The following is a 24863-nucleotide window of genomic DNA, read 5'->3' on the forward strand; positions in this document are numbered from 1 at the left end:
TATAATACTTTAGTTTGCTAAGTACAGTTTTGTGATCCATGCAATCAATGGCATTAGCAAGGTGAAAGCATTTAACAACAGGATAATTTTTCTTGTTTATCTCTGCTAGTACTTCATTTGCGAGGTATTGCGTTCATTTCTGTGTGGAGAATTCTTTGTAAAAGCCAAACTGAGACGCGGTCAACAAGTTCTGCTTTGTTAAATGAGTCAATATTCTGCTATAGGCCACTTTCTCAAACACTTTTGGAAAGTGTGGAAGGAGTGATATAGGCCTGTAGTTAAAGGTAATTTTCTTATCTCCAGTTTTGTAGATGGATATTACTACAGCATATTTAAGTCTGTCAGCAAATATGTTCCTAGTCATTCATCACTTGACTATCAAAATAGCTTAAAGGTAATCCTATAAGGCCAGTACAATATTTTAATATTCTGCTAGAAACACAATGATAGCAAGCTGAATTACTACTTTTTAGTTACCTGATGAGTTCTGTAATCTCCTTAGGAGATATATTTTTGAAACTAATGTCTATTAGTGGTGCATGCAATGTCCGCACAAGTAAATCTAGCACATCTGTATTTGTTTGTTTATTACTGAGTGTAGTGCTTGCAGCCACTGTGAGGCCAATGATTTGAAAATTTCATTTCTGCTACAGCTATTTTCTGGGGCACACTTTCAATTGGATTACTAGTTTTGCTTGTTTCTTGCTTAACAATGTTCCAAGTGGTTCTTGCCTTAATCTTGGAGTGTTTTATTTTTTGAGAATGGTACATGAGTTTAGATTTGTGTACTGTCAAGAGTGGAGGATTTGACAAAACAAGTGATAAGTGAGTTGCCAATTTGACTACTGCTTGTTCTTTAATTATGTACAGCTCTTTCTTCAGAACTCAAGATACTTTCATCCCAGGAGTTATCCACCACTTATCCTTGCATCTGTTCAATTTTGGCCATATTTGTTTCATGGAAAAACAAGACTAAATGTGCTGTAGAAATATGTTTGCAAAGAGTTAAATTTTCTGTCAACTTTTTCTGGTTTATAGATCTCCCTCTCCCTCCAGCATTCTTCCCATAATTTCTCTCTAAATGCTGTCATCGAGTTTCTGTTATGCAATAATTTTCTTCTATGATGTATATTTAACTGGTCAGTAAATTCTTGTCAGATGAATAAGGCCACCTTGGTGATTACAATATAATTGGGAACATACATACTAATGAACTGAAGTTTTCTTTAAAGTTTTTGGTTACCTCTGATGGTGAGCATGATGGCTGATAGATGAATACCAATAGTAAGGTCAAGAACAGCCTTGATACTGAGTCTTGTTCATATAATCACACAGTTCTGTCTTAGTGGGGGAGTTTCTTGGCTTTGGAAATGAATACACCATTTCCCGTTACCCCTCCTTCCGATATACAGTTAGATTTCCTCCAAACGTCTGGCTGCTGTCAGTTTCAGATTTTAGCCAATTTTATGTTCCTCGTATTATGTGAGCTCCACCAGTTTTAGGTGTGCTTCAAACTCTGGGCAGTTGACCACTAGGATTTTAATCATTTAATCTGTGTGGAGGTGTAGGAAGGGAGCATTTTACAATAATACTATGGGACCTGGTAGTGCCAGCTGAAGGCAACAGCTCAAACATGCTGGTAAGGCTAAGAGTAGGGTATGAGTAAGTGTAGGGGTAATGGTAGCACAGTACCCTGAGTCCTCTCTGCCCCCCCCCCCCCCCCCCCTCCAGCCATGTACAAGGCTCCTAAACCTACCTCTGACTTGGCACTGACAATATAGTTATTGATTAGTTACTGCCCTTGTAGTTCCTGGAGAGGAGACAGTATCCTTGGGGAAGGATAGCAGTTGAGATACTTTTGGTATGTGACTCTTGGCAGTTCACTCAGCACACCTACTCAAAGATGCTTCCAATCACTTGACAGCAATCTGAGCAATACCCAGGCAGGAATCAAGTAGGGTGACACTTGAAAGCATAATGGAATATAAGACAAAAAATCAATTAGAGGCAACTTGAACAAAGGTTATGACACCCTGATGGTAAATGGGAATTTGTGTCTGGACCTTCTAGTAGTAACAGACTCTTGGAACAAACTTCTAACGGTGGAATGTTATGGCAAATACAGCCAATATACACTGCTATTGAAGGGGTAAACTAAGTGGAACACTATATAATAGTTATAATTTACAAAAACTGGTCAACAAGTTCATCAATTTGAATGTATTGCACTAGTGAGTACCTACAGCAATTATAAGAGAACAATGTTCCAAACAATATATTTCTTCTAAACTTTATAGAATACACAACTGCAGCTTACAACTGTCAGTTTTCTATGAAATAAGTGCATTATCCACAAAAATTGTAAACTACCAAACATTCTTAAAATGTACTTTGACTATCTAGTCGTCCCCAAAAACTGTGGACCTTGCCAAGGTGGGGCACCTGGAGTTCCTCAATTATACAAACAGCAATAGGCCTACATTAGGTACAACCACAATGGAGAGTTATCTGTGGAGAGGCCAGACAAACATGGTTCCTGGAGAGTGGCAGTAGCCTTTTCGATAGTTGCAGAGCCAAAAGTCAGGATGATTGACTGATGTGGCCTTGTAACATCAGCCAACATGAACTTGCTTTGTTGGTATTGTGAATGGCTGAAAGCAAGAGTAAATTACAATTGTGTTTTACACTGAGGGCATGCAGATCTTCTGTATGGTGGCAATGTTGTCCTCTTGGGTAAAATATTCTAGAAGTAAAATAGGCCCCCATTCAGATCTCTGGGTTATGTTATCAGGAAAAATAATACTGACATTCTGCAGGTCATATCATGGAATGTTAGGTCCCTTAATCAGTTAGGGAGATTAGAGATTTTAAAAAGGAAACTGGCTAGACTGTAGTTAGAATTAATGGGTATTAATGAAGTGTGGTGTCAAAAAGAATGGAACATATTGTCAGGTGAGTACATGGTTATAAATACAAAATCAAACACAGGTAATGCAGGTGAAAGTCTAATAATGAATAAGAAAACAGGAAAGTGGGTACAATACTATGAACAGCATAGTGAACACATTATGATAGCCAAGACAGACACAAAGCCAATACCCATGACAGTACCACATGTTTATATGCCAACTAGCTCTACAGATGATGAAGATATTGAAACACTGTATTATGAGATAGACGAAATTATTCAGAAAGTTAAGTGACAGGAAAGTTTAATTGTGATGGGTGAGTGGAATTCAGTAGTAGGAAGAGGAAGAGAAGGAAAAAATAGCAGCAGAATATCGACTGGGAAAGGAATGAAAAAGGAAGTTGTGTGGTAGAACTTTGCATAGTTTAGTCATCGTTAACACTTGGTTTAAGAATAAGAAAAGAAAACAGTACATTGGGAAGAGACCTGGGGACACTGGAAGGTCTCAGATTTGTTGTATAATGGCAAGGCAGAGATTTCATGACCATATTTTAAACTGTAAGAATTTCCAGGGTCTTATGTGAACTGTCAGAATAATTTATTGGTTATGAACTCTAATTAAAACTTAAGAAACTGGGTACACCAGTACTAAGCAAAATAGGAAAAGGTGTAAGGAATATACAGAGAGGCTGTACATGGGAAATGCACTTGAACAACAGGGGAAGATGAAGATCCAATTGTGAATATGATACTACAAGAAGAATTTGACACAGCACTGAAAGAGATATTTTGAATCAAGGCCCCCTGGAGTAGACAATATTCCCCCAGAATTATTGAGTCCTGGGGTGAACCAGCCATGATAAAACTATTTCACTTGGTGTGCAAGATTTATGACACTGTCAAGCTATCCTCAGATACCAAGAAAAATAATAATTCAAATACCAATGGAAGCAGTTGCTGACATGAGTGAATATTACTGTTCTATCAGTTTAATAAGTCATGGTTAAAATAATGATATGCATTATTTACAAAGAATGGAAAACCTAGCAGAAGCTGACCTCAGAGAAGACCAGTTTGGGTTCTGGAGAAATTTCTACATCTACATCTACATGGATACTCTGCAAATCACATTTAAGTGCCTGGCAAAGGGTTCCTTGAACCACCTTGACAATTCTCTATTATTCCAATCTCGTATAGCACATGGAAAGAACAAACATGTATATCTTTCTGTATGATCTTTGATTTCCCTTACTTTATCATGGTGATCATTTCTCCCTACATAGGTTGGTGTCAACAAAATATATTCGCATTTGGAGGAGAAAAACCCCTTTGTTTTATTGATGTCCACCCCAAATTCTGTATCATTTCAGTGACACTGTCTCCCCTATCTTGCAATAATAAAAAGTGTGCTGCCTTTCTTTGAACTTTTTCGATGTACTCCATCAGTCCTATTTGGTAAGGATCCCACACTGCACAGCAGTATTCTAAAAGAGGACGGACAAGTGTAGTGTAGGCAGTCTCCTTAGTAGACCTGTTACATTTTCTAAGTGTCCTGCCAATAAAACACAGTCTCTGATTAGCCTCCCTCACAACATTTCCTGTATGGATTATGAAGATAAGAGAAATGACATGTTGTAGATGCTTATTTTTTCCTCACTCCATTTGCAAGAGGAAGAGAGAGGAAAACACTGGCAGTGATAGAACGTACCCTCTGCCATGTGCTGTACTATGTCTTGCAGGGTATGTATGTAGCGTAATGAATCATATTATTATTATTTCCCTCATGCTTTTCCTTTTATATATATATAAGTTATTTCGTACCAACAACAATGATGCTGGGATAGAAACAAAACAAGTAGAGATATGCTCTTCAACTGATGAATTTTTGTATATTCATCTGTTTGTCTCTAGAAGTGGTAGCGGGCAGATGTATGTAAGGTTCTGCCGCATTAATACTTTTTAAAAATGTGTATTTGAACCGAACATTAAAGAAGTGCTATAAAAAGTTACTAGGAGAGCAAAGTTTACTCACACATTCACGACGAACATACCCGTCAAAGTAGACAAGAAGAATTTGCATATTATATTTTTATGCCACTATTCAATGGTGACCATTCAAAAGACAGCGCCAAGCAGAATACGAACAGACCTTTCAATTTTTAAGATAAAAAATTTTTTTTTCGCAATAAATGATCCATTTTATTGTTACAAGAAACTAATGAGACCTTTGTTGCATTTGTTACATGTCTATGACATTGAGACTAATAAAAATTTGAAGGAGCAAATTAAAATTAAATTCTGCCTACTAACGAGATGCGCCGGCAATTCAGATTTCAGCGGTAAAGGTAGGAAGCTGCTACGCTGTACGCTTATATGGCCGCACTTGGTGCCATCTCCTCACCATAGGTAATCTCCTCTCCTTTCGAATTAATATTCTTTAAGGAAAGTAGTCAACATTAAAGTGCAAAATAATTCATTCAGATTCTGTAAGACTGCATCAGAGAATAACCAGGTCATTAATGAATATGCCCATAAATCTAATTAAATTGAAAAGTACCAATACAAACAAAATTTCATGTTTGAAAATCTTTTTTTTTTCATAGTTTTGTTAAACATTGTTCACAATGGATTCAAAGGAAAGATGTCGCAAATCTGAGCTTGGCAGTTGAAAGTGACATGCCAACTTGTCAACTGGCCTTTGGCTACTGAAACAACAAGGCTGGCGTCCCACTATTAAAAAATGATGACACTGGTAATATAACTAATCAAGATGTCACTTTCATGACGCTTCATGAGACAATTTCTCAGTTCTCACGGGAAAACATTTTTTCACATAGTGAAACTGAAGTGCACGACTGCGAAAATTCCTTTGATTAATTGCTCACAATGTTGCAAATGCAAGAATAGGAAACAGTTCATGAAAGGAATGCAAATACTAGCGAGACACGCAATTTGTCACTGCTCATGCAACTAATAACACAGCAGTTTACACAGCAGTTCACAGGACATCAGGAAAATATAGGACAACAGTTTGCACAGCAATATAATTCATTTAACGATTTCAAGACTAGTATTAGTCAACGGTTCAGTGAGGTGAACAAAACTATACACACTGAATTATCTGATGAATTATCTGGGAAATTCACAGAGCTTGGTACGTAACTAAAAGAAGAAATAATTACTGACATGTCACGCAATATAAATACATTGAGGGAAAAAATAACATCTGTAGACTATAAACAGGAACAAACTGCAGGTGAGTTACAAAATCTTGGTGAAACATTCTCCAATTCAGAAGATGCAAACCAAAGTAGATATGTTGGTAAAAAATTTGAGAAACACAGTCAGACAGCTGCAAGATCTTTGCAAAAACCTACCTACAGAAATACACAAGCTGAGTATGAGTAGATCAGCTAAGTTTAGAATCAGAATTTGCCAAAAAACAGAGAGATATATTATGTGCAGATGAAAAGGAAATAACTGGAAAAGCTGAAGTCAGGATGCTGGATAAGGGAAGCACCCTTGCTGAAAAGGTAGTGTCACAGTTGCAAAATTTATGTAGATACTGTAGAAGAAGCTCTAAAAGAGAAAGAAAGTCAACTTCTAGCTAAACTAGAATCGGGTTTAATGGAAGCAGAGGAAACATTATAAGGTAGTGTTGCCAAAACTACTGACATTCCAAAACAACATATGACAGAAAACAAACCTATGCTTTAAGAGAAGTTAGATATGTTCACTGATTACCCACAATATGGGGTTCGTCCATTGAAGGAAAACAGTGAAGGTTGCACAATGCAACAACACTTGCCAGAAGTTGCGCCTGTCGAACAAATGGTGCAGAAAGTGGCAACTGACACTGAATAAAGAAAAGTGCGAAGTTATTCACATGAGTATTAAAAGAAATCCGCTAAATTTCAATTACATTATAAGTCACACAAATATGAAGGTTGTAAATTCAACTAAATACTTAGGGATTACAATTACAAATACCCTAAATTGGAACTATCACATGGATAATGTTGTGGGTAGAGCCAACCAAAGATTGCGATTCATTGGCAGAACAAGTAGAAGGTGCAACAGGTCTACCAAAGAGACTGCTTACACCATGCTTGTCCACCCTATTCTGGAGTATTGCTGTGTGGTGTGGGATCTGCATCAGATGGGACTGATGGATGACATCAAAAAAGTACAAAGAAGGGCAGCTCATTGCTAAGTAGGGGAGATAGTGCCACAGACATGATATGTGAATTGGAGTGGCTATCATTAAAACAAATGCGTTTTTCATTTTGACAGGATCTTCTCATGAAATTTAAATCACAAATTTTTTCCTCTGATTGTGAAAACATTCTGTTGGCACCCACCTGCATAGGGAGAAATGATCATCATGATACAATAAAAGAAATCAGGGAATGCACAGAAAAATTTAAGTGCTCATTTTCCCGTGCGCTGCTCAAGAGTGGAATGGTAGAGAGAAAACTTGAAGGTGGTTCATTGAACCCTCTGTCAGGAAGTTTACTGTGAATAGCAGAGTAATCACATAGAACGTAGAAGCACAGTTGCCATGCACTATTTCACAAGTGAACATTAACATGCCTGTCACCGATGGCGCCACATGTTTGTCAACATTCCTTGCAGATGAGGCATTACATAGGCATCGACAGTTCCTGATATTTACTTCAGAAGGGAAATAACACACCCTGTGGTCTTTATCAGGGCATTTCAAAATGTTTTACGTCGTACCTGGACCAATGCACAGAAAATTAGATTTGTTGTTGGATATACACAGGGTGATGTTCTGCTATGGGCTATGGACATGGAGGGATGTTGCCACTATTATGAACAGTTTGAGAGAGAATTTGTGGATAAGTGTTGGTCTGAGACCATACAAGAGAGGCTCAGATGTGAAGCATTCAACCCAGCTCTGTTCAATAGTAAGTATGGAAGCTTAAGGGGCTTTTTTGAAAAATATTTGAATTAAACCAGATACTGTATGAACCCAGTATCTGACGTAGCCGTTCTGAAAATTTTAAAGAGCTGTCGTCCTGCACACAGTAGGGAAAAACTCATTACCATCCCGGACCACGACACCGAATACTTTCTATCTGTAGTGGACTCAATAGATTTGATATATGAAGAGAGACCAGTACAACACAAGCCTGTTAATAGGCTGATAGCGACACAGAGATTTACAGATGAACAAGTAAACAATGGATTCATAGTACAACATGGATGGAAACTTTACCCCGCACAGACCTATGGTAATGGTAATGGTAATCACAATAGCAATGGAGAAATCTGTACTTTCAGAGGTGGATATAAAAGAAATAGGCAAAAATTTAGCAAAAACAACTACAATGGCAGAGTAGCATATGGCCAGCCTGTACAATATGTACAGACACAAGCTATCAACAATAATCAGCCAATCACTTGGCAAACACAAAACAATAACAAACAACTGAATAGCCCACAGACAGCAGAACTCGTCCAGCAAAGTAACACACATATATGTAATATTATCCAGAGGCAAGGAGAATTTCAGTCGAGAGCCTCTCAGGATACTAGTTGGTGTAATCAAACACCAACAGTCCACATAGTGGAAGTTACGCCTAACCCAGAGACCAATGCCACTGCGACACCAGAGAACTTGAACTGTTCTGTGATCTTGGAGGAGAGTGAGGGGACGAGCTTGATCAACACTTGCTTTATCAGATATGATCAAGGTAGGTATATACCCTCTAAGTTGTACATATGTATAATATTATTAGATTTAGGATGCTGGAAAATCACATTCCAGAATTTATCTTGTTAGCTGATAAGAAAAATTTTTGTTTGCGTTGTTTTTCTAATATGTAAAATGTGTAAATGATAAGGTGAGCGGATGTAACAAGGAAGAATTTTACTTTTACTTGTCTAGATATGACGATATTTTAAACTCAATGCTTCACCTTGCATGTAGCCCAGTTGTAAATGAATAAATGAACTTGTGAAAGGCACAGTAGCATACAATGCAATATACAACTCGCTGCAATGTTAGTAGTAACAGAGCGACACAGCGCACACACACTGGGGAGAAATCTAGACAACAAATCGCAAGGGCGTGCGCACCAGACAGACACAGCTGAAAGTGTGGAGCACCGAAAACAAACAAACCCTATGAGCTACAGCCTGTATTAGCATTTTTAAAGCCTATTGCATAAACAGGGACATAGAAAATTAAGGGAGAGTCTATGCTATAACTAAGACTATCCACACAAAAAATGCAAATGAAGATAAGCTAATGGATTATACACACAGAAAGGGATCCTAAACTTTGATATATTCACTGAAGTTACAGTACTATATACATTAAATCTATATATTTATAAGTTTAAGTATTGAAAGTACACACGCTAATTATAGCCAGGGGACCAGAAAACTCTTTCTGCAGGTAAACAGGTGAGTACAATATAAGTGGCAATCTGAATAAGAGGTCACATCACACCTATAATACACTTTATCTTTCAGATTTACAAGGTAAGTAGAGATGCACACATGGCATTAAATGAGTTTGTGATAGCACAACTGCACGCTGAAGTAAGTGAATACATGGTTGAATATATGAAAGTGGTATTAGTGACCATCAAGCCACTCTACACCTATCTATGAAGATTTAGTTTTAAATTAGTATTAAGTTTTTTCTTCCAGGGAATGATGCATTGACACGTCCCAAAGTGAAGAAAGATAAATGCTTGTCAAGCATTAGGTACCATATAAACTTAAGAAAGGGCTGCAACACGACTAAATATAGTTGCAAGTTTATGATAGGTATGAATGTGATAGTGTGAAAAAATGTGTAAAAGAATACAGTTGCAGTACATGGCATATCACGATGCTGAACTAAGGTGGAGCACTATCAAATAATCAAGGGGTCAAAACCTAACTACTGTGAGCATCAGTTACCCATGAAACCATCAAACACCTGATTTACACTGAAATTTTTTTTACATGTTTATCACTCATATAAATGCTGTTCTACACTCATTGGACATAACATATACTATTGATGACACAGCTCTGTATACCTCAGCATATGAAATGGTTCATCCTTTATACAATGAACATAACTAGTAAATATTGAGCTGCACTTTAATAAGTATTTGATACAATTGGTATCATCAGATTTTAATTGTGTTTATAAACAACAAATCATTTTGTTCTTGGGATCACAGTTAAGTTGAGTTCCATGATGTAGCTGAGCACATAAATGCCTTTCTGTGAAATTTCCTCAACCTTTTAGCGTATGGATGCTTCCTGGAGAATGCTAGAGGGGCGAAGCCATGCCTAGTTATTTGAGCAGCGCATAGAATCTATAGCAGCGACTATTGTTTACTTCTTTAATTCTTTGAAATTGATAAATATGCTCCGACAAGAAGTCACTGTAAATTTAAATGAAATGTATGTCAATTTATGCCATAAAGAAAAGTAGAATCTATTATGAATGTTATGTCAAGAATTGAAAACCAAACGAGAGCAAAGAGTGTACTCATATAATTGGAATTAAAAAATGTATTGAAATTACAATTTAATAAAATGTACTAAAACAAAATGACAATCGGACTAAAATGTACATAAGCAATGATAATGACATGTCAGAAAATGAATAGGATAAGTTTATTTCTGTAGTTGTATTTGTATTTTTTTGTTATGCATATAGTATGTGGAAAGGATACTACAGAAATTGTGTGTAATGCAACAGTATGAAAGATGTTCAAAAACAAAGCACAAAACATACGAAACCTGCCTGAAAAGTGTTAAGTGTTTGTGTGTGAGATATGTGGGTGTGTGTGGGATGAACTAAAAATGACAATACTTTGTGTAACATGAATTTTCTGTGCTAGACAATGTCGCAATAACATGAATTTTCTGTGCTCGACAATATCGTAAAAGCGGCAAGAAACTTACCTTGTCGATGGATGTGGAATGTACAGCTGGTGTTCCCACTAAATAAGTGAGAGTGATGAGGTGAAATACATTCCTCGGGCCGCTGATATTGAAACCAGTTGCCACTACATCGAAGATTTCACAAGGGGTCGTGCCACTGGACATGAGCTTCACGAATTTGTTCAGTGAAGGCTACGGTGGATGCACGACACAGGCACTCAGACTTTGTATTAAACATGTGAAAGTGAGCTGGCATGGTAACCAACATTGAGCTGCATATGCATGGTTTGCAAGCTAAACACTGGGCAGATACTGACTGACAATAGTGGGACTATGCGGTTACAGCAAGAACTTTGTCATGAAAGAAAACTTATGTAGGTATGTGTTAAGGGAAGCTGACATGCCTATATAAATTTATAACCATGTAGGATAACTCCAATGGCCGAAAAATAAACGCTATGCCCATACTTGCCAGGGTTATCAACCCATAAAAAGGGAAATAAACCCACACACTTTGCACCTCCATATGATGTCAGTGCACAGTGGGGGGAAATTGTAATGAATCATATTATTATTATTATTATTACTATTATTATTATTATTATTATTATTATTCTTTCCCTTGTTCTTTACTTTTTGTACATAAAAGATATATATAAAATAATAAGTTATTTTACACCAGCAATGATGCTGAGATAGATACAAAACAAGTAGAGATACGCTCTTCAGCTGATGAATTTTTATATACTCATCTGTTTGTCTCTATAAGTAGTAGCGGGCAAACGTATGAAAAGTTCTGCCCTGTTACTAATGTTAAAATATATGTATTCCAACTAGATACTAAAGAAGTGCTACAAAAAGTTATTAGTAAAGCAAAGTTTACTCTTAAATTCATGATGACCATACCCATCTGTTCATCATTTCGCCCACACCGAGAATCCTGATATCAAGAGGAGCAGACAAGATGAATCTGTGTGAGCAGAGGTGGGGCGATCCAGAACCAATATTGTCATACCAAGCTCTATACGCAATGGCAGTAACAAGAAAAAGAAGTACATAAATTTAAATGGTGAAAATATATATATATATATATATATATATATGTATGGAAGAAACTATCAGAAAAATTCCTGCACATAGAGTCAAAATAATACTGGGAGACTTCAACGCCAAACTCGGAAAAGAAAAGATATACAGACATATCACAGGAAAACATACTCCACACAAGGACACCAACAAAAACGGAAAACATCTGATAGACTTTTGCAAAAGCCACGACCTCGCCATTATGTCAACAAAATTCAAGAAACCAACACGAAAACTTACCACATGGAAATTCCCCAGCGGAAAGCAAGAACTACAAATCGACCACGTAATAGTGCAGAAAGACTCACAAAAAGAAATTTTGAACATAGACACCCGTAAAGGCTACTTCGACTCAGACCACCACCTACTACAGATCAGGATTCGTCTTTTGCCCAAGAAAAAGCTCCAGAAGAACAAAATTGTTAGACCAGATCCACAATACGTTACTTTAAACCAGACACAAATATTACACAAAATTAAAATGGAGAAAACAACAGACTGGACACAACTTTCACGAAGAATCCGAGAGGCCATGAAACTAGCACAAGCACCACGAACACGGAAACACCGTTGGTGGAACCACACATGTGACCAAGCTATTGACCAACGAATCAGTGCATGGAAAAAATTTAGTAGCCATAAATCCCAAGAGAATTGGATGAACTTCTTGAAAACACAGAAGCAATCAAGCAAAATCATTCGCAGTGAAAAATGACAGTATGACAAACGGCGACTGACAGAGATCGAATCGGACTTCATGAAGAACAATACAAGAAACTTCTACAGAACGTTCAGAGAAAATATGACTGGATATCAATCACCCAACTTGTGCTTCAGAAGACCAGATGGAACCCTAGAAACCAATACCAAAAACAATTGTGACATTCTGGCAAAGTACTTTGAAAAACTGCTCAACACGGACCCCCCCATGGAAGAAATGATGACAGAAACGAGCACATACAATCCAGATAGTGAACCTCCAACTCTAGAAGAAGTTAAAGAAATAATAAAGTCACTCAAGAATCGTAGAGCACCAGGAGAAGATGGCATCATCGCGGAAATCTGGAAGTTGCAAGACCCAGAACTCACCAAAGACATCCACAGGATCTTGGAAGACCATGAAAATTCCTGGCGACTGGAAAACTGCCCTGATACACCCACTACACAAAAAAGATGACAAGACTGACCCGAACAACTACAGAGGAATATCCCTACTACCGGTCACATACAAGATCCTCTCTAAAGCTTTACTGAACAGACTAGAATGCCAAACCGACCACTTGATTGGGGAATACCAAGCAGGCTTCCATAAAGGGCGGTCTTGTGCGGAACAAATTTGGAACCTGAAAATGATTTTACAACACAAACAGAACCTGATCATTACCTTTGTTGACTTCAAAAAGGCGTACGACTCTATCGACCGGAAAACTCTCTTCAAAATTCTAGCTGAATACAAAGTAGACAACAAAACACGGGCTATCATAGAGCAAACTTTAACCAACACAACCTCCAAAGTAAAGTTCTGTGGGGAACTATCAGAGCCCTTTGAAATTTGCACAGGTGTCCGACAAGGCGATGGCCTCTCACCTCTCCTTTTCAATCTGGTGTTAGATAAGGTCATAAAAGAATGGGAAACATCACAACAGGGGATAACCTTAGGAAACCTACAGATTAAATGCCTGGCTTTTGCTGACGATTTGGCGATTGTCACGAAAGGTATAAAGGAAACAAAAGACGCTATTGAAAAACTGCACGAAATCGCTTCCAAAACTGGACTACAGATCTCTTACGAAAAGACACAGTTTATGAGCACAAAGAAACTCTCATCTCTGAACACAAAGTATGGCACGATTTACAAAACGGCAAACTTCAAATACCTCGGTGAAACACTACAAATGAGTGGACATAACAGAGACTCAAACGAAGAAAGAAAGACTAAACTGGACAAGGCATACAAAGTAGTGTGGAATCATTACAACAAGAAGTCTATCTCACAAAAAGCCAAATTACGCCATTACGACACGGTGGTGCTCCCCGAGGCACTATATGCAGCAGAGACCACACTAATACTAGGGCATACACGTATCAGACAATTAGAAAAAGTAGAACGGAAAATACTTAGGAAAATATTTGGCGCAACTAACAACAATGGAATATGGATCAAGAAACATACAGAGGAACTGTACAAACATACGGAGACAATTACAGAAAATATTAGAAAACGCAGACTACAATTCTATGGACACCTATACAGAATGCCATCACACAAGCTGACCAAACAGATCTTTGACTGGGTAACCACTAGAAACAACAAATGGGTAGCAGAGGTAGAAAACGACCTGAACCAGCTCAACATAACAGCAGACACAATAAACGACAGAATAAAGTTCAGAAACATCATTAAGAAAAGTAAACTACATGAGATACAATGCGACAAACGAACAGGCATAAAATGGACCAAAGAACGCAAGCAAGATCACAGCCAGAAGATGAAAGAAATATGGGCAACCAAAAAGGCAATCAAGATGAAGCCGAAGACACAAAGCTGACAAGAAGCATGGACAGAGGACCGGAAACAGAAACACAGCGAGCGAATGAGGGAAGTTTGGGCAGCAAGGAAGGCAGCAAAAGGAACTGGCCATGTAGTTTAGTCCAAATGCGCTCTTTAAGGGCAAAACACCAATAATAATAATAATAATGTATTGCATATTGAAGGTCTGTTGATATAATGCCTGTTAAAGTTCACTCAGGATAGGTGTACCTTCAAATTTCTTTCAATTATTCTTTCCAATTTTTTTGATTATTCAAGCAGCAATTATTAATCAGTTTCCATTATATATTATATTTTTATGCCCACCCCCCTATTCAGTGCCAATATTCAGTAGATGTCGATATAGATGAAAATACCTGTAGGGCTGTGCCAATATTCAGTAGTTGTCGATATAGATGAAAATACCTGTTAATATTCCTGAACTAATAAACGTTCATGACATTTGATTTTGAGATGTGTTAACTACAGAATATGTATTTTAATTTTACGATGTATGCTGATCTATGTAATGTTAAGACAAAAAGGGTATATGCATTGACCAAAAAATCACAGAACAAATATATTTCCTGGAATGCCAAGATGTGGCACTACAACACTGCCTTCAAATTAGAATGTCTCTATGCCAATGAATGCCTCATTTTCAACTATAGCCTGCAGAAGCTAGGGATTTTGGAAAGCAGAATACTCAGAAAAATACTGGGGACAGTTTGGACTGAAGACATACGGAAACTGTGAAACAACACAAAGTCTAGCAGGATGTGGAAAGGATTTTGAATACTATGAGGAGAAGGAGGTAGCTGATGTTTCTTGGAAACCTATACAACAGGAATGAAAATGGATTAGTAAAACAGATATTCAACCCTCTATTGACAAAAAAGAAGAAAATATGGTTAAGGAAATGTGCCAAGATTTAGAATAGTTGAACATCACAGCATTTCCACATTTGGGAGCAAAGTGCAAAATTTTGTAGATTAGGAACTGAATGATCACTGTTGCTGATCACTTTCGCTTCCAGATAATTGTCCATGCCCTGTAGGAACACTGTCCTTGGTTCACAGGTGTTCCTCTTTTCAGAGACTGTTTATGCATATTGCAAGTACTCGTACATCATATGTCATGAACACAGTACTGATTAGAAACAATTTGTTGACTGGCTAAAAGCTATCAGGTGAAATGGTGGCACTACTATAGAGGAAACTAGCTACGATTAGTGTGTCATGTGGCTCTGAGTGCCAACAGATACTCTTCTGCCTGCTGTGTACTTAAGTCATGGCTCACCCACCAGCAGGCAGCACTTCACTCAGCCCCAGGCCAAGAGCTGGCTGCAATCTACAGTATATCCGTTGTAGCTTCCTGCCAAATCTACACCACACCACAACAGTGACATTCATCTCTCTGCAACAGGGATGATAGTCCACCACAGACTAGTCTTGCTACAGTGGACTTTGACTGTGTACTTATGCTATTGTGATCATCATGACCAATGTCCCCCTAAAGGCCTTGATTCTGTTATTCACATCAGATCAAGGATGATCATTTCAGTTTGTAGCGGTTCTGCCTGCTTTATTTATTTCTTCGTTTGTTGTCCTCGGTGTCGACATACTGAGTTGCTACACTGGCTGAAAAAAATGGGGTTTGTAAATTGGGCACTGACTACTGTAAATAATGTAAACAACAGATGCACAGTTGCATTTCATAGTCTTTTACTTTCACTTTTCACAACAATCCAATAATTCACAGTTATATATATATATGGCCAGTGCATTACTGTTCTAGCTTCCCATAAGCCTCATTAATTGTTAACAGGTGAACATCCACATACTGCTACAATTGTTTCCTGTTGAACATCTATTGTTTCTATTGTGGTCTTCAGTCCTGGGACTGGTTTGATGCAGCTCTCCATGCTACTCTATCCCGTGCAAGCTTCTTCATCTCCCAGTACTTACTGCAACCTACATCCTTCTGAATCTGCTTAGTGTATTCATCTCTTGGTCTCCCTCTACGATTTTTACCCTCCACACTCCCCTCCAATACTAAATTGGTGATCCCTTCATGCCTCAGAACATGTCCTACCAACCGATCCCTTATCTAGTCAAGTTGTGCCCGAAATTTATTTTCCCCCCAATTCTATTCAATACCTCCTCATTAGTTATGTGATCTACCTATCTAATCTTCAGCATTCTTCAGTAGCACCACATTTCAAAAGCTTCTATTCTCTTCTTGTCCAAACTATTTAACGCCCATGTTTCACTTCCATACATGGCTGCACTCCACACGAATACTTTTAGAAATGATTTCCTGCCACTTAAATCTATACTCAATGTTAAGAAATTTCTCTTTCCTCATCATTGTCAGTCTACATTTTATATCCTCCCTACTTCGCCCATCATCAGTTATTTTGTTCCCCAAATATCAAAACTCCTTTACTACTTTAAGTGTCTCATTTCCTAATCTAATTCCCTCAGCAGCACCCGTCTTAATTCGACTATATTCCATTATCCTCGTTTTGCTTTTGTTGATGTTCATCTTATATCCTCCTTTCAAGACACTGTCCATTGCATTCAACTGCTCTTCCAGGTCTTTTGCTGTCTCTGACAGAATTACAATATCATCGGTGAACCTCAAAGTTTTTATTTCTTCTCCATGGATTTTAATTCCTACTCCAAATTTTTCTTTTGTTTCCTATACTGCTTGCTCAATATACACATTGAATAACATCAGGGAGAGGCTACAACCCTGTCTCACTCCCTTCCCAACCACTGCTTCCCTTTCATGCCCCTCAACCCTTATAACTGCCATCTGGTTTCTGTACAAATTGTAAATAGCCTTTCGCTCCCTGTACTTTACCCCTGCCACCTTTAGAATTTGAAAGAGAGTATTCCAGTCAACATTGTCAAAAGCTTTCTCTAAGTCTACAAATGGTAGAAATGTAGGTTTGCCTTTCCTTAATCATTCCTCTAAGATAAGTCGTAAAGTCAGTATTGCCTCATGTGTTCCAACATTTCTACGGAATCCAAACTGATCTTCCCCGAGGTCGGCTTCTACCAGTTTTTCCATTCGTCTGTAAAGAATTTGCATTAGTATTTTGCAGCTGTGACTTATTAAACTGATAGTTCGGTAATTTTCACATCTGTCAACACCTGCTTTCTTTGGGATTGGAATTATTATATTCTTCTTAAAGTCTGAGGGTGTTTCACCTCTCTCCTACATATTGCTCACCAGATGGTAGAGTTTTGTCAGGACTGGCTCTCCCAAGGCCGTCAGTAGTTCTAATGGAATGTTGTCTACTCCCGGGGCCTTATTTTGACTCAGGTCTTTCAGTGCTCTGTCAAACTCTTCACACAGTATCTTACCTCATCACATTTCATCTTCATCTACATCCTCTTCCATTTCCATAATATTGTCCTCAAGTACATTGCCCTTGTATAGACCCTCTATATACTCCTTCCACCTTTCTGCTTTCCCTTCTTTGCTTAGAACTGGGTTTCCATCCGAGCTCTTGATATTCATACAAGTGGCTCTCTTTTCTCCAAAGGTCTCTTTAATTTTCCTGTAGGCAGTATCTATCTTACCCCTAGTGAGATAAGCCTCTACATCCTTACATTTGTCCTCTAGCCATGCCTGCTTAGCCATTTTGCACTTCCTGTTGATCTCGTTTTTGAGACGTTGTATTCCTTTTTGCCTTCTTCATTTACTGCATTTTTATATTTTCTCCTTTCATCAATTAAATTCAATATTTCTTCTGTTACACAAGGATTTCTACTAGCCCTCGTCTTTTTACCTACTTGATCCTCTGCTGCCTTCACTACTTCATCCCTCAGAGCTACCCATTCTTCTTCTACTGTATTTCCTTCCCTCATTCCTGTCAATTGTTCCCTTGTGCTCTCCCTGAAACTCTGTACAACCTCTTGTTTAATCAGTTTATCCAGGTCCCATTTCCTTAAATTCCCACCTTTTTGCAGTTTCTTCAGTTTTAATCTATAGTTCATAACCAATAGATTGTGGTCAGAGTCCACATCTGCCCCTGGAAATGTCTTACAATTTAAAACCTGGTTCCTAAATATCTGTCTTTCCATTATATAATCTATCTGATACCTTGTAGTATCTCCAGGATTCTTCCATGTATACAACCTTCTTTCATGATTCTTGAACCAAGTGTTAGCTATGATTAAGTTATGCTCTGTGCAAAATTCTTCCAGATGGCTTCCTCTTTCATTTCTTATCCCCAATCCATATTCACCTATTATGTTTCCTTCTCTCCCTTTCCCTACTCTCGAATTCCAGTCACACATGATTATTAAATTTTCGTCTCCCTTCACTACCTGAATAATTTATTTTATCTCATTATACATTTCATCTATCTCTTCATCATCTGCAGAGCTAGTTGGCATATAAACTTGTACAACTGCAGTAGGTGTGGGCTTCGTGCCTATCTTCGCCACAATAATGCATTCACTATGCTGTTTGTAGTAGCTTACCCGCACTCCTATTTTTTATTCATTATTAAACCTACTCCTGCATTACCCCTATTTGATTTTGTGTTTATAACCCTGTATTCGCCTGACCAAAAGTCTTGTTCCTCCTGCCAGTGAACTTCACTAATTCCCACTATATCTAACTTTAACCTATCCATTTCCCTTTATAAATTTTCTAACCTACTTAACAGATTAAGGGATCTGACATTCCACACTCAGATCCATAGAACGCCAGTTTTCTACATCTACGAGTAGTAAAAACCTAATCAAAAAGTTCACAGTTCTTGAAGAATAGAAAGGTACATATGGAACAGACACTGTTACTGCTTTAACACACGGCCCATTGGTGTAACACTTATTTCTCTGTTAAGTTGATACAGTGTTGTTGTTTTAACAAATACAGGTTGCTCATCTGAAACTCAGCCGTGGACTGACTGACTCGTGATCAAGAACTGGGCCCTTATATATCATCACAATAATAGGCACTGAAACTACATATTGTTTCAAGTTAAATATACAGAAATTACAATTAAAACTTAACTCATTAAATTAAATGAATACATCAGAAAATTGCATCCTTTTAACAGTTTCTCCTACTGCAAGAGTTAGGCTGAATTATTTGTTTAAATCATGAAATTAACATATATAGTTAAGCAAACAATACTTTTGACAAAACTGTTAATTACTTTGGAATTAATTAAGGGCTGGCTTTGCTAACATGTTTTTGAAGAGAGCCAAACAGATTACTACTATTTCGCCTTCCAAATGTTTACAATTATTACAGAATTTATATTTGTTTATATGTCAACAATAGAATTTACATTATGAAACAATTACTGATTTCACCCTATAATAAAAGATACTAACTAGGGATAGTTAAAATAAATAAAATCAATTACATACATAAAACCAAGCACAAAATTAGATCTGGTGTTATATTCTTTAAAACTGAGGGCCAATAGTTCTCTAATACGAAATGCAGATTATATTCATGTATGTCAATGGTAATCAGTTAAAATTGAAAAAAATGAATTTTAAGGAGACAGATGGCAAAACAAGAGGGGAAGTAAAAATATTCCAGCTTGCTTCATCACAAGTTGTTATTCTGTTTTATGTGGAACTTGACTTTGTTCTCATGCTATACTAAAAGCGTTCTGAAAGGCTACCTGGGAATCATTATTCAGTCATGAATCATGTGCATGCAGTTAAAATAGAGGATACAAAAGATGGCAACAATGGTTAATGTTCCCTGGCTCCAGTGCCAACTCCATGTTCGTGTTGCAGTCACATCTGGTACATGGCTGGTGGCCCCCTCCAGCTATGCCTGATGCTTGTGCAATCGTGGCCAGCCCTTTAATCGAGGGTGGGCAGAGGCCCAGCTACAAGATGGCGATGAGGGTACAAGCAACATTTCTCGGTGTAGTCCTCTGGCGTTACAGCACTCAGACTAGGCTCCAGCTGCATCCTGCTGAATCTGTACTGACTGACTGATCCAGAAGCTGCTCCACCCACTTTGAGAAGATAAAGCCATGGTCGGCCATCCTTGCAGGTGCAGCACAACACCTGGCACCTTCTTCTTTTGGGTTACATGTGGCTACATGCTGTTTTTCTCAGCTCCGTTGGTGCCTCATTATGTTTTCTTGCCCTTCTTTTTGCGTACAGCTTTTCTCATTTGTTGCAGCGTAAATCTTTTTCATTTGTTGCATTTTATTCCTGCATTCTCATGATTCTACACAAGTCATCTTTTCCATTTCTTCAGGGCACTGGTAGTAGTTTTTGCCATCTCAAGCCCCAGTGTCAGTTTACATCTCAAAATGTTTTCCACATTCCCTCGAATAGTTTTCTCTGCCGGTCTGTTCCATTAGTGTGCTTCTACACACACTGTACTTTGTGCCCTCTGAACATCCTTCACATTCAGTTGCACACATTTTCCTGTAACATTTTTCTGTTTTCACATTTCTGGGCCTTTTGACTGTTATTCTTGGTGCCTGTGGTGCTTATGGCACCCATTCCTCTTTCTGCCCTTTGGACAGTCATGGGGTTTGCTTGTGTGGGTCACTGATTGGTCATCTCTGATCCTGTGATCCCTCCTTCTGGACCAATCCAGCAGCTAGCTACATCAGTCTGCTCTTTCGGCACCACAGTTCTCTTGCCTACCCCCCCCCCCCCCCCCCCCCCCTCAAGAAAAGCTTTCTTCAAATCCTGATGTGGACCACCCAACGTATCTGCAGATACTGCTTCCCAGCTTCGAGTCTTGAATTTTAGGGTACAGCATCGGAGAGAGCCACCAAAAGTTCCCCTCAATCTTGGATGCCCTCTGCACCAATTGAGGACATCAGCTGGCACTATGATCTTCTTTGGTTGGCCCACCACCCCCAGCTGAGGTACACCTTTCAGAATCTTTTTCCTAGCATCAAGAAGGCTCCATAATCTTTTCTTTGAGGACAAAGGGAAGTCAAGTATCTCACTGTCGCTGACCACTTCAGCTTCCAGATCAACGTCTGCACCCTGCAGGAAGCCTGCTCTTACTCAGCAGGCGGTCCTCCTTCAAGAGACTGTTTATGCTTCTCACTTGCACAGTGTATGTTATGGACATGGTACTGACTGCAAACTATATTTTGACAGGCTAAATGCTAGCAGGTGCCATCAGAGGCACCATCATCATTCAGAGGTGGCAACCCCAGCAGCAATGGCAGCACTGCTATCAAGGGAACTAGCCTTTATCTGTGGGTCATGTGGACATCAAGCACCCATGGATATTCCTCTACCTGCTGTGTACATCAGTTATGGCTCAACCTTCAGCAGAGAGCACTTTCCTCAGCTATGGCTCAAAAGCTGGCCACAACCAGTGGTCCGTCCATTGGAGCTTCCTGCCAAGCATACGCTGCATCACATCAACGACTATGCCAGTTGTTGTCCTGTTTTCTGTGGAACTTGGCAGTGTTGTGATGCTGTAATAAAACTGTTCTTAAAGGATACCTAGGCATCATCACTTAATCATCAATCATGTGCATGTAATTATGATGAACAAAGGAAGCATGTCAGAAAATGCTTGAAGTGAAATGAAATGAAATGTCATGTGGCTAGGCCCTCCTGTCAGGTAGACCGGTCGCCTGGTGCAAGTCTTTTGACTTGACACCAATTTGGTGACTTGCGCGTCAGTGGGGATGAAATGATGATGATGAAGACAACACAACACTCAGTACCTGAATGGGGAAAATCTCCGACCCAGCCAGGAATCAAACCCTGACCCCTTAGCATAGCATTCCCTCGTGCTGACCACTCAACTATTGGGGAGGACAATGCTTGAAGTATTGCTGAAGACAGGGTAAACACCAGACAAAGGAAAATAAAAGGAAATACTGTTGTAGCATGATATTAATTGCTCAAATCATTGATAAAAGCAACAACAACTACAATAACAAATAATGAACAAGCAATTTGAAACAAGACTCTAAAATTATTATTCAGAACGAAAAATAAATTTATGAAGTGTGAATAGCTTTTGACACAACTAAGCATCAGATTTTGAGTTTATCCCTCTTTTACATTAAGTACCATGACAGAAAGCAGACATTATCAAAATTCCTGTGGTTTTCCCCTTTTATCCATCACATATTTACTTTCCAAAAATAGATTTTGGTGAGTCGCATGGGTACTTTTACAAGCTGCTGTTACATGGAAACAACATATTGTAGCTGAAGATTTAGAAACCAGAAACCACATCACACTTACTGTTGTTACATGCTTAGCTAGTACAGTTGCCACTCCATGGTCTGTGATAATAGCCAGGTTCTCCTTGTCCAGTGCTATCCTGGCCAAGACAGCACATACACCAGCCAAAACATTTGTATCATTAGAAGTACGAAGTAAACGTATTGCAATCAACATGCTTCCAGGGATGCTTTTCACCATTTCTCCTGCATCCTGTGCACAGAGAGAAGAAACAACAATTATCAGCTCATCTTGTTTGAACGTAATAATTTCTATAATTTTATTCAGGGCTATTATTTTCTCAGCAGCCATGGTACATATTTCAGAATAAAATTCAGTCAGCACTTGCACAAACAGGAAATTTGTCTTGCTTTACTGGTTTCTATAGATTTATCTGTCATCTTCAGAAGCTTAATATAGATTTCAGTATCTCCTTCACAGAAGCATAGGACCTTGACAATGTTGGAAAAAGTACATATTGTATGTAATACTTAACAATCTGTGTTTATAATTATCACAAACAATATTTACATATTTTGACAAGTCATGGTATAATGCTTCTGTGAAGAAGATATTGAAATGGCATTGCGATTCTCTGAAGAACATAATGAAATCTGCTAAACCAATATTAATCCTCTGAAGGTGACAGATTAATCTGTTCAAACCAGTAAAGCAAAATACAAGGCTACTACACACAGTTCATTTGTTTTCAAAGTTCTATATTTTCCAAAGTATTACATATACAAATGCGATTGTTGCATGAAGAGAACTGTAAACTCATGAAATTTGCATTTTGCATTCTACACATGTTCTATAAGTCACCCTCTGGTCACACAACATGTGTCCAAACAGGTAGTCAAGTTTTTTTCCATACCTTATGCAGCAACATCCCTTCAATAGTCATCACAGCAGCATCGATACATTATCTGTTCTTGGAAGTGGGGGTATATACACATGGTCCTTAATGTACCACAAAGGAAAAAGTCTTGCAGCATTATGACAGGCAACCTGTGGTGGGGGCAAGGAAACAGGGCCATATAATCTTCACTGCTACACCCAATCCAGTGATGTGGAAGTTCATCATTTAGGTAGTGACAAATGTAGATGTTCCAATGAGGAAGTGGCCCATCTTATTGGAATATGAAATTCTCAGAATCAGCAGGCAGCTGTGGAAACAATCAAAAGGCATCATCTGCAGACAGTACAGTCTGAAATGCAACCGCTGTCTCACAATCTTCCACACAGATTGCTGTGGTATTCCTAGTTCATGGCTTGTGTGGACCGGTAATTTTTTTGGACTGTGTATGAAACTTTCACTCACTTTCTCCTCAGTTGCATCTGGCAGACTTGGTTGACAGGTAATTTTCTGTTTAGAGAAAGAACTAGTGTCCCTATATTGTCAATATCAATGCGCAGTGTTCTGATTACATGGCAGTTTTCTTCCATAATTCCTTCTGAATGCATGCTGCATGATTGTAACAGCTAAACATCTTGCATATTCCAACATATAAACACTCTGTTCTTGCTTTATCACCAGTTTCCAAATACACTGCACTCATAACACCAACTAGTGAGCACAATGCAAATTCAGTGAGTTTACAGTTCTTTTCATGCATCAATTACATTTCCACCGTAATACTTCATACAATATATAAAGTTGTAAATGAATGAATAATTTACAGTAGCCCTGTAAATTTCCTGATTGTACAATTGACAACTGAATTTTATTCTGAAAATGATTAATTGTGAATATTAATGAATGCCATGTACATTAAGACATCTAACAAACATGTCACAATAGCAAATTAATTCCTTAAATGCTAAAAAACATAAAAAGCAGCATAAACAGAAATATTTCCAAATCTTTTACTAAACATATCTTCATTGTTTAATACTGCCAACAGTATCAATGGATTCTTTCTTAACGTAAAGCACACAATAAGTCAGAAAAGAATTATAGAACAGCTCCTAAATAGACATTCCAGGCAATCAAAGCAAATACACAGTTCGAACTGAATTATAAAAATCATTATACCTTAGAAGACAATGCCACTGAGGATTCTGAGGGCATATTTAGTACGACACTTCGAACTTTGTTATCTAAGTATTGAATTAATTACAGAATGTCCTCCTTACTTTGTTGGTCCTTATCAAAATTACAGGAAACAAAGAATCATCATTAAAATGTGTAGGTGTACCTTAAATTCAG

At 38.2% G+C, this 24863-nt stretch overlaps 1 protein-coding gene across 1 annotated transcript in view; it reads right to left on the reverse strand.

The window, feature by feature from the left end:
* The window catches only part of LOC124798938 (armadillo repeat-containing protein gudu-like), a 114497-nt gene that overhangs the window by 10284 nt on the left and 79350 nt on the right, over positions 1-24863 (reverse strand). Inside the window, exon 9 of the mRNA XM_047262472.1 lies at positions 22676-22867. Within this exon, the coding sequence (XP_047118428.1) occupies positions 22676-22867 (192 nt within the window). The remainder of the gene's footprint in view (positions 1-22675; positions 22868-24863) is intronic.

This window comes from Schistocerca piceifrons, chromosome 5, assembly GCF_021461385.2.
Source record: "Schistocerca piceifrons isolate TAMUIC-IGC-003096 chromosome 5, iqSchPice1.1, whole genome shotgun sequence".
Classification (NCBI taxonomy): Eukaryota; Metazoa; Arthropoda; class Insecta; order Orthoptera; family Acrididae; genus Schistocerca; species Schistocerca piceifrons.